The sequence below is a fragment of the Metschnikowia bicuspidata genome (assembly GCF_001664035.1).
Source record: "Metschnikowia bicuspidata var. bicuspidata NRRL YB-4993 chromosome Unknown METBIscaffold_1, whole genome shotgun sequence".
Classification (NCBI taxonomy): Eukaryota; Fungi; Ascomycota; class Pichiomycetes; order Serinales; family Metschnikowiaceae; genus Metschnikowia; species Metschnikowia bicuspidata.
In genome coordinates, this window is record NW_017387731.1 from 3,084,033 (window position 1) to 3,094,997 (window position 10,965).

The following is a 10,965-nucleotide window of genomic DNA, read 5'->3' on the forward strand; positions in this document are numbered from 1 at the left end:
AACCAAAAATCAATCGGCGCCACAATAGCTATAACTGCCGAGAACACAAGTGGAACATAGAAAAGGGGAAGTGCAAGAGAACTAATTTTAAAACGCTTGCCCGGTACCGCTCTCTCGGACAAACGCATACGCCCCAACTTGCGCACACCAAAACATGTCTGGGTCCCCAAGAGAGCACTTGCTGCATAGCACAGGCAACAGCAATGGTGCTGTTTTCGAAAAGCCAGCAAAAACACCCGCTGATTACGTCTCGTACAAGGCCCACGAGACCACCGATGCCCGCATCGCCAGAGGGCAACAGGAGTCCGGAAACAGCCCTCCGAAACCGCGCCAAACAGAGCAACAAAGTCGCCCAGGGTCTCGGCAGAGCCAGGCGGAACAGATCGGTCCCGATGGCAGCTCCAGAAGCTCCCATTTGACCGAGCCAGAGCAGGCGCAGGACCGCCCATTGAGCCGGAACCAGGGCGGCAAGAACAGTGCCTTGGGCCGCAAGCCACACCCGCGGAAACCGACCCACGCCCGGTCCCAGTCACACACCAAGCCCCACACGCGGCTTTTGCTGCCGGCGGGGTCCAGCAAGCCGCCGTTGAGCCGGTCCAAGTCGACGGACGGGATCATCCCCAAAACACGCCCGGGTGTCAAGCGGAACCCGCGGTCACACACGAAATTGACCACGTTGCAAACACCCACGAAGGCCGCGCTGAACGGCTCGCTCAACCGCGCGTTGGGCGCGCTCCAGCCGCTCACAAAAACGGTCCTGAGGGACTCGTCCAAGCTGTACGGGCTCCGCAAAACCGTGCTGAACGGCTCGGGCAGGTGCACGCCACAGGCAGTGGTGAAGAGCGGGCTGAGCCAGTCGATCAAGTCAAACAAGTCCGCGTGCTCGTTGAAAAGCATGAACACGGCGGTGCGCACCACCAACCGCTCCAACACTTCGTTGAAGGCGCTCCCGGGCATCGGCTCTGCCGGGCCCACGGGGCTCAAGATCAGCTCCAAGCGTGGCAAGACCATCTTGAAGTTGAACGAGGACGATATGTACGACGACTATGAGGATATGAGCGGGTCTTCGGGAAACGAGGACAGCGCCGGCCACGCGCCACAAGTCCCGCATCCCGAGGAGCTGTACGCAGCAGACACCTCGGCCGGTGAGCAGCTCGGGGACCGTGCGGAAGCGTACGTCCTGAACGAGCCGGAAAACCCCCAGGACCACCTGGGCCAGCTGGACCAGCCCAGCCCAGCGGATATGGAGGTGCTCCGATCCCCAGAAAGTGCCGTGCGCGAGCCGCAAGCAGCCCTGCTGACGATGGCAGAGCCCGAGCCGGCGAGCACCACGCCAGGCGCCCAGGATCCCAGGCAAACCGGCGAGGGAATGGACGTCCATCCAGGGCTCAAGCGGAACTTGTACGGCGGCTCGTTCCTCCTCTCGCAATCGACCGGAATGACCCGCAAAATCGAGCCCTCCAGCGAGATGCTCCGGTTTGCGGCATCCGAACAGGGAGCCATAGGCGACAACGCGGCTGGGCCCGGGGTGGAGAAAACAAGCGGCATCATATTCAAGCCGCGGGCCGACGACGACTCGCGCTCGGAGTCCGGGCCCACGGTCACCAAGGCCACCGCCACCCACGGGTCGTATCAGCCAAGCCAGACGATCTTCAGCAATCTCCAGCGCAACGACTCCAAGTACCTCTCGAACATCAAACTGCAGCGACAGCAGGGTGGTGCAACCAACACATCTGCGCTGACGCTGGAGCCGAAGAAAGACTTCTCGAGCTTCCTCAACAACCAGCCGGGCGCAAACGGCCACAACATCGAGACTCGGACGCAACAGCGGCTTTGGCTCCAGCGAGAAAACTCCTTTTTGGACGTCAGCACGAACATGGATGCGAACCACGTGAGCAACTTCTCCAACTTGTCGTTGAACAAGCTCATGTTTGCACATAACTACAACAACAGCAACAGCGTTGCGAGCTCAAGGCACACCCCGGGCTCCATGGCCAACCGCATCCAGAGCCTTGAAGCAGGATCCACCAACGGCGACTCACTCTCTCCTACGCAGCACGACATGTCCGCGAACACGGCAAACATGTTGTATGTCATCCAAAGCGGACAGCAAAACTCTATCCAGTCGCGGACAGAGTTCGAACGGCTCAACCGCGAGTACGTAAATGTGCGCCGGCACTTGAACCCGGTGGCCGAGAGCTTAAACCGAGTGGAGAAGTATGGGCTAGACAAGAAAAGCTTGGAAATGCCCAAGAAAGCCGACAAGAAAAGCACGTACGCGACCAACACCAACGCAAACACCTTCAAAGAATTTGCGCCGTCATGGGAGAAAAACGAGGGCGACTCGATCTTGTTGCTCAACAAGCTCTGGCAGGACGCTTTGATCCTGTCCTCCTCATCCACCTTGTCCGCCAGGATTCTCCAGCAGGAGCAACAACGTCAACACCAGACGCAACAGCTACAAAGCGACATCCCCAATAGTCCCCATGATCTTGTGGGCACAAACCACATGAAGGAACAGCGCCGGAACCTAGGGAGCAATATGGCGCGAGCACCAGCGCCACGGGCAGTCCAGTTGGTCGCAGGACAGACAGGTCTGGACCTGGGGACCCGGCTCCGCTGATAGAACAAAAAGACAGGGGGAGATAATACTACGGCGAGATCTATTCTCGTGCGGTTTTGAGGCGCTTCATGGAACTAGTGTGTATTCTGAGGGACGGTTCAGTCCTGTGGTATATGTACATGGAAGCCAACCAACCGCGATGACTGAGCTTTAAATATGCATCCGTGGAGTGAATTCCGAGCGAGCAGACCCGGAATTCATGCAAAGTCCCCAATGAGGAGGCCTGGGAAAAACGGGTGTGACAGGAGCACAGCGCCGAGGAAGAACCAAGAAGCCCTCCCCAAATTTGATGGACGCGAGTTTTAACCTTGTCTTTGCTTGTGTTTGCCGTTGGACTTACAGTAAACGTACACCTTCCCCTTTCTCCTGACCATGTAGCAGTCTTTGCAAAACTTCTTCACCGAGGTCCTGACCTTGAACGTTCTGACCGACATCTGGAGCTGCGAGGACGAGGCAAAAATCGAGTTTTTGATGGCCATGGATGGCACGGCAGTAGAGCGGAGGCCCGAGAGGGCACGGGCGAACGGGGAAACCAAGCCAAACATGTCTTGTGGACTAGGACGAACTATTGAAGTGGAGACTAACAGGCAAAAAAAGGCTACTGAGTTTCGGCGGTGTATGCAGGCACTCGACACTAGTATCCTACAAGATATGGCTTTCGAACAGACAAGCTTCGAGGCAAGTGCATGAACTTATACAGCAGAAATAGTTGGCAACAGGCAATGGCTTAAATAGCACTGTACAGTAATTATGGAAGCTCGTGTTACGAATCCCACATCAACCCAATCACATGGGTGGAATTTCCTCCAGACTAGGCCAATGGGCCGGTGCAATCCAGGGCTACTTAACAAAACTGTCAAACGTATTAGCATTACTATATGAGAAATGATGAGATCCAGAAACGGAAGTTTAGTGTCTCTTAGACTCAGCAATGATCTTGTTCATCTCCTCAACCTTTCTCAAGGCTCTCTTGTGGGTACCCAATCTCTTCTTGGCCAACTTCTTGGCTCTCTTCTCGCTGGCGTTTCTGATCAACTCGATCAATCTTCTCTCGTATGGGGCCAAGCCGGAGACCTCAGAGACAATGCTTCTGACGAAAGCAGCTCTCTTGGACAAGACTCCCTTCTTGCGGGAAAGTCTTGGAACAACTTCCTTTTGGGTGGTTTTGTGACCCTTGTTCAAACCGACAGCAATACCTGGGAATGTTAGTAAGTGAATAGGGGAGACGTTGGGTGGAACAGGCATGTTTAAGGGCAAATATCTCAAGATTTGTCTTGTACGAGATTTTCTGCAAATGGCCCCATTGTAAGCATAGGGCAATTGAGTATCTATAGCCTCGCTTTCTTAGGTATGTCAAGTTGGAAGATTCTGCAGATTTTGGCCATTGTTTGATGGGCTTTTACCTGGCGATGCGAAAGAGGGAGGCACTCTGGTTTAAAATACGGGCAAAGATTCCAGCGATTCCCACGGCAAGGTGCTGGTTTTTCCTGCTACGTCCACAGAGTATACCACACACGAGTTCCACGTATTTGGCGTTAGGGGGCACATACCAGTTCTAGCCATTTTTGTCTATAGATAACAAGAAGAGGTGAGAAGATTAGTGTGGAAAATTTTTCTGTGGGACGGAGACGCTCGCCTGCAGAGGAGCAGGCGCACGACGTCACGTGCGCAGCCCAGTGCGTGGTGTACTGGTGTGCTGACACGGGCGGCCGGTTTGGGCCATCGCCGCTGGGGCCGCGCGCAGATCCCTGGGACTGCGCAGGGTGAAGGCAGCGGACGGGGTCACGTGACTCCGTGACTGTCTTTTGCGGCTACGATTGCCGTAACCCGGACCTGACAAGAAATGGACATATTAATTTCAGGGTGGAGATTTGGCTGATGCAGCTTTGGGGATTTTCACTGATCTCAGAGACAGCACCGGGCGACTGAAAATGGGTGTTTCACATCCACATTGGAGGTCACGCCGTTGACTACCGAGAGCTTATTAGGCCTATGCCGAGCACGTCTAATAAAGTACATTGGAGGAGACAGTTTGCGTTGCACATGTGAGAAATTAGATTTAAGTTTCTGTTAAATTTGAAGAGTCCAATGCGGCACAATTTCAAACACGTTGGGAGAGGCGGACCAGCCTGGCGTTGCTGGGGACATGTTTCTTGGAAGCGCATACTCCGTTGTCAATATTGCCGTTTCCACCATTTGAGATCTGGACTTTCGAGGGCTGTGATTGTCTCTGGGCCCATATTTTGAAGTTGTCGTGGAGACAAGTACGTTTCAATTCGCAGCCAAAGACCAGTCTGGTATTGCGTTGTCGCACACATAAGATACCCAAAACCCAAGAATGGGATTGAAGGTTCTGGTGGGCTGATGATACATGAATAACTTTATGATGAGAGTCTTTGGAATAATCAGGTCCCAAACTGTGGCTGCAGCGCCGACACTGGAGTCGGCACCAAAGGCGCAGTCTTGATCAAGGAAGGCCGGTGAAACAATTGCTACAGTTCCTGTCCACTAGATTGGACTTGCACAATTTTTTGAAAACTAGTACGGTGGACAGGACTTACAGATATTTCACAATTTTTAAACAGATTTTTTACAGATGAATGTATAGATGAGTTTACATACGGATATTCACGGGAATGGACTTACAGAACATGAGTTTACAAATGATGGATGCACAGAATGATGTACACCTGAATTTACAGATGGACTTAAGATGAGTTTGCAGATGGATTTACAGCTGAATTTACAGATGGACTTAAGATGAGTTTGCAGATGGATTTACAGCTGAATTCACAGATGGACTAAAAATGAGTTCGCAGATGGATGTACAGATGAATTTACAGATGGACTTAAGATGAGTTTGCAGATGGATTTACAGCTGAATTCACAGATGGACTAAAAATGAGTTCGCAGATGGATGTACAGATGAGTTCACATGTGTTGTACAGATGAATTGACGGGAATAACCTCCATAACATAGAATTCTAGGATATAGAATCCCGCGTCTGGTATCCACAGGAGGGAATAAAGGGATCTTTAAATTGGGTCTACAGGGCATCTTGCCATTGCATCATCCCTTGTGCCGTGCAAACGCATCCAGCAAGTCATGTTTGGTGCGTCCTGCGAATGCGTCACAAGGAATCAGTTCAGCTTATCATTTCCGGCGCATGTTTTCTATGTACAATTAGACGCTCACCTGGTTGAAGTCAAATTTGTAGTGCTCCAACTTGCTCACAACCTCCGCGATGGTCAAGTAGCCGTGGGTTCGGAGAAACTTCTCGTAGTCCATGGGCTCGTAGTTGTCGCGGTAGACGAACGGATACAAGTGCTTCAAGAGCTTGGTTTTGCCCACGGTGATCTTCCTGCCGGACTCCAGCACGTGATACACGGGTTTGGGGCTGCCGGCAGATCTCTCCTGGAGCTCCTTGGTCTTCATGATGTCGTACCTCAATCTCCAGCCCTTCAACCCCATGGTTTTCTCCCTGGCAGAGCTGTCCTTCAACAAGTAGTTGTCGATTCCACCCTCCTTCGTCACCGTGCGCAAAAGCCTTGTGGACACACGCGTCGAGATGCACTTGTTCAAAGTTTCGGACCAGAGCTTGGCCTTGACGATGTTGGGCAAATGCGCACGCAAATTCTTGTTCTTACTCTCGGAACATGTCTTGGATCTCTTGCGCTGCAAGCCGCCGTACAAGCCCCTGTTTTGCCTCTTGAAAAACATGGCCTCGTACTTGTAGTCCGGGTACAATTTGTTCTTTGTGGGGACGCCCTTGGAGGGGATCTTGTCCCCGGCTTTATAGACCGTGGTGTCAATGGGCCTCGCATACTTGGTGATCTTAAAGTACTTTTCCCTGAGGGTTGGGGCGCTGATGCCAAAGCATCTCATGCCGAACAGGCTGCTGGCCACAGGAGCCGCGGCCGTAAGCGACCGGAGAAAGTTCATGGGTGAAGTTGTGTGGGTTTGGAAGGAAGGCTGGGGCATGGTGATTTTTTTTCCATACCGGCCGGCGGTCACGTGACGCGGCCGCCGTGCTGGCGGGCCACGTCTGGCGGGCCGGAGGTGGGGATCCGAGCCCTCCAAGACCACTTCCTGGGGTCGATGAGAAAAGTTCGAAAATGGTGTTTTTTTCCTAGAATTTGCCAATTTTAGGTGTGGCCTGGAGCCGTCGAGGCAGCTACAGCCTATGGACAAGCAGAGTAGGAAGTCCACCAGAAGCATATCCATAATAGAAATCGGGCATTTAAAGAATCCGAAATTGCAGATGGGAACTAAACATTGCACCAACATACAACCAACAGAACAACAACGGAATCGGGTACAAATCCCGTCTTGATATACAAGGTGCCCTCGGCACCAGGGCATGCGGGCCATATCGCACTACTAATAATTATAGTAATTTTCTTTTCTTTCTCTCTTTCTCTCTGTCTTTCTTTCTTTCTTTTTTTTTTTCTTTCTTTCTTTATACGTATACAATTTATCCACTTCAATTCAAATAATAACAAGACTGTATCTATATATAACAAAAGTCTTCATTTACTGGTTGGAAACCGGATTGGAGTGAAACATTAGCCGGGCACTTGCGAATTTAGGCGGTGGAGGGAGATAAGGCCAGTGCGAGCGCGAAGAAGCAGTGCAGGGAACCCAAGTCTAATACGGGACAACGAGGCCAAACATTGAAGCATTTTTTCTTTTATCATTTTTTTTGGGTATTTTGAAATGGTCTCTTTGGAATAAGTTTCTTGAGAATATATCACGGAGTTTGGATTTTTGATTCGGGCAGCTCGACCATGAGTGAGGGTGGAAGTAGGAGGATTGGGAGCTCTGGATGGGCCAGCCGTAAAGTTGAGCGCCGCAGTACAGGCCCATCAATTAGCTGAGCAATGCTAATAAAAAAGGAGGAATATTAGTCTGAAACAAGACAGACTTTTATGTATTCAGAACACTATCGATAGATTAGTAAATTATATATATCCCAGAGATTGTTGGCAGCAGCTGCCAACAATCTCGGTCCACTCCATGGCTCTCACTTGCGGCAAATTTGACGCCTTTCACATTATGGCGCCAACGGAGCCAGAACTAACGTATCAAGTTTGCCTTTTCTTCAAGCCAGAGAAACAGCAACATAAATAGGTCGAGGCTGCAGATCCCGGTCGTTTTTTGGAATGATTGGGATTTGCTGGTGCGCCTCCGCATACACGGCCCCAACCGGGCAGTCTGCCTGTGGAACCTTATATGGCGGTATCTGCGAGCCAACAGAAAAGGCTTGAGGAGGTAGAATGGGTCGAGGAGATATAACAGGGCTGAAGTTCATAAACAGAGACTCGAATTATAGAAGGGACTTGGAATATATATGGAGGTGGCTGGAGGATAGAGGGGACTGGATCGAGGGGACTGGATTAGAAGGACTGGGTGCAATAAAGCGGCCGTTCTGTCCTAGAGTACCGGACGATATCAGGCCTTTATCATGAAAGAACGGTTGCATAACTCGAGGTTCCCGAAACAAAGATCGGAATTTGTTCACACAACTTTCTTTTTCTTTTCCAATCGCTCAATGTTTCATCTGATTCTTCATGCTCGATATTCGTTATGACAGTCTAGGATAACGCATACTTTCCTGAAAGGCGTAGTTCTTGTACTCGCAAATTGATGGAATATATTTTTCTATCTACCAAACGATGTCTCTATTGCCTCTGGCTGTATTAAAAGTCATCATAATAGTTTTAATTTTTCACATTTGGCCCTTCTGCATTATTGCCAGCAGTTTCTCACTTTGTTGAGAAATTCCTCACCGTAGCGAAGTACCAAATTTATAACTACCAAATATTATAATACAAACAAAAACCGAAGTTGAATGAAGGGCTCATTGGTGCAAGTATGGTGAGCCAAAATTGAGTAAAGGTGGATCCGAATCGCTCGATGGATTGTCAAAGTGTGTCTTTCAGCTGAACTGTGAAGCGTATTGTATATCCCGAGCCTTGTGGGTTCATGAGACATGGTCGGTCTTTCCGCGAGCTAAATACGACCATGACTACTATGTGCTATGATCCAATCTCTCTCTGCCCAAATGCTCAGTAGAAGTAGAGATTAACATTACCGTTCTGAGCTACCACGCTGACAAGGTGCCAGGAAAATTGCTATACACAAGATTGTCGGCATGCACAGAAAAGAAACCAGTGACCAAAGAAAAAGGGCGAAAGAAAAGAGATCAAGAAAAGAGATCAAGAAAAGAGATCAAGAAAAGAGATCAAAAAAAGAGATCAAAAAAAGAGATCAAAAAAAGAGATCAAGAAAAGAGATCAAGAAAAGAGATCAAGAGATTAAGAAATGGGCCCGGATGCGGGGCTCGCTTCTTGAACCGAACTCAGGTGAAGGAGAGAAACCGGGCAGAGAGAACGAGAGATCACGTGACTCGACATAGCTTCAAGGCGCACAGGAGAGGTGGTTTTTCAAAGGTCTGCTCCACTGGCCGTGGACGGTGCACTTGGGGCCTGGCGGAGGAATAGCACGGGCCGCGCTATGTGCAGGCCCTATAATTTGGCTGTCCATGCAATGCCATCACAGTTTCAGAAGGGGCGTTGAGTGCCGGCACGGCTTGGCCGGCAATATTGAAGCCAGGCACCAGTCTGGATTGTAGCGGTTTTAAGTATTGCCCAGCCCGCATCATGGGCAAGACGTGGGGGCCAGCCTTCGAACGCTCATACAGCACCAGTCCGCGCGAAGCACTAATAAAGGGCCAGCCAGGACTAATAAAGACCCGGGTAGCGCTAATAAAGACCCGGTTAGCGCTATTATAGGGCCCATTCGAGCACATAAAAGACCGGGCCAGCACGCATCCAGTACAAAGAGGCCCCCGGTTCAGTTTTGGTGAAGTATTAATGAAGTGCCAGGCTGCTACTAGCCAAGGGCCAAGTCAGCACCAAGCGCACCAGGTGCACCAGGTGCACCGATAAAACACCAACACAACACCAATAAAGCACCGACACAACACCAATAAAGTACCGACACAACACCGATAAAGCATCGAAAAGGCACTGACACAACACTGGCACAACACTGAGCAACCCCCACCCACCAGCTCAAATGCAAAAAGCCGCCGCAAATACAAAAAAAAATACCACGACGCGGCTCGTCTGCCTTATCGTCTGGCGCGCCGGGAGTTCCGCGCGGGGCCATGGGCACTCCTCGGGCCAGGCCGAAGCCAGGAAGGCGCCCAAACAGGCCGCCGGAAACAAGAGTTCCACAATAAAAAAACAAAAAAGAACAAGAATACAAAAAGCACCAGAGCCACCGCAAAAAAATAACAGCTGAGCCACGGTAAAAAAAACAGCGCCCCAGCTGCACCCCCCGAACCCATCCCCAGGCCTTGCCAGGCTTCGCACGCCCGGGTGGCCCTGCCCTTCCAGGACGCGAGCACCCGTTTGGCGGGCGAGCAGAGAAAAAAACGGCTCTGTGCAGGCGCGCCCGGTCCCATCTCGCGGCCCCGTCCATGGCCCCGTCCATGGCTCCGTATTCTCGCCCCAGCTGTATTCTCGGATCTTCCCGCTGGCACCCACAAGGACACGCCCGCCTAAACACAGCTGGTTCTGCCCATAGGAAGCGGCGACAAACCCCCCCAGCACCCCCGGACGCTTTTTTTGCCCGCCGAACGCGCCCCTTTGCCGGCCCCCCAGCATATAAAAAAAGACACGCCCGGCGCCCCGGCCCGCACAAGCACAACGCACAAAAGCGCCGCCAAAGCGACACCACCGGCGACACGGGAGCAGCAGGCACGTGACCCCGACCTGCCGTAGCCAGCCACCGCCGAGATCCCCGGCCCGCACAGCGCAGCGCAGGAAACTAGGTGCCGCAGAAGCACACCTAGTTCGGACAGCTTGGACAGCTCGGACAGTTTGGACAACTCGGACAGCACTGAAACAGGTTCGAAACAGGACGGAAGCGGCTCGGAACGACCAGCCCCAACCAGCCCAAAAACCCTCAGACCCAATCCGCCGAGTCTCGTTGAACCATCGAGTCTGGTTGAAACCGTCGAGTCTCATTGAACCGTCGAGTCTCATTGAACCATCGAGTCTCATTGAACCGTCGAGTCAAATTAAACCGTCGAGTCTAATTAAACCGTCGAGTCAAATTAAACCGTCGAGTCTGGTTGAAACCGTCGAGTCTCATTGAACCGTCGAGTCTCATTGAACCATCGAGTCAAATTAAACCGTCGAGTCAAATTAAACCGTCGAGTCTAATTAAACCGTCGAGTCAATTAAACCATCGAGTCAAATTAAACCGTCGAGTCAAATTAAACCGTCGAGTCAAATTAAACCGTCGAGTCTAATTAAACCGTCGAGTCAAA

At 51.4% G+C, this 10,965-nt stretch overlaps 4 protein-coding genes across 4 annotated transcripts; 1 reads left to right on the forward strand and 3 right to left on the reverse strand.

Annotated features, from left to right (window-relative positions):
- Positions 1-154: 154 nt before the first annotated feature.
- Positions 155-2,623, forward strand: TCO89 (Tco89p; the record flags this gene model as incomplete). The annotated part of the gene is made up of 2 exons (XM_018856855.1): positions 155-1,528; positions 1,610-2,623. 2 exons carry the CDS (start codon positions 155-157, stop codon positions 2,621-2,623), a joined length of 2,388 nt encoding a protein of 795 aa, XP_018714204.1.
- Positions 2,624-2,703: 80 nt separating this feature from the next.
- METBIDRAFT_111825 (mitochondrial 54S ribosomal protein bL36m) lies at positions 2,704-3,338 on the reverse strand. Its single transcript, XM_018853926.1, has one exon. The coding sequence runs from the start codon at positions 3,166-3,168 to the stop codon at positions 2,926-2,928; it is 243 nt and encodes an 80-aa protein (XP_018714205.1). The 5' UTR covers positions 3,169-3,338; the 3' UTR covers positions 2,704-2,925.
- Positions 3,339-3,532: 194 nt separating this feature from the next.
- On the reverse strand, positions 3,533-4,346 carry RPL39 (60S ribosomal protein eL36; the record flags this gene model as incomplete). Its single annotated transcript, XM_018858572.1, has 2 exons — positions 3,533-3,819; positions 4,334-4,346. 2 exons carry the CDS (start codon positions 4,344-4,346, stop codon positions 3,533-3,535), a joined length of 300 nt encoding a protein of 99 aa, XP_018714206.1.
- A 1,137-nt stretch (positions 4,347-5,483) lies between these two features.
- On the reverse strand, positions 5,484-6,605 carry METBIDRAFT_64862 (mitochondrial 54S ribosomal protein bL28m; the record flags this gene model as incomplete). Its single annotated transcript, XM_018858350.1, has 1 exon — positions 5,484-6,605. One exon carries the CDS (start codon positions 6,603-6,605, stop codon positions 5,808-5,810), a length of 798 nt encoding a protein of 265 aa, XP_018714207.1. The 3' UTR covers positions 5,484-5,807.
- Positions 6,606-10,965: the final 4,360 nt, after the last annotated feature.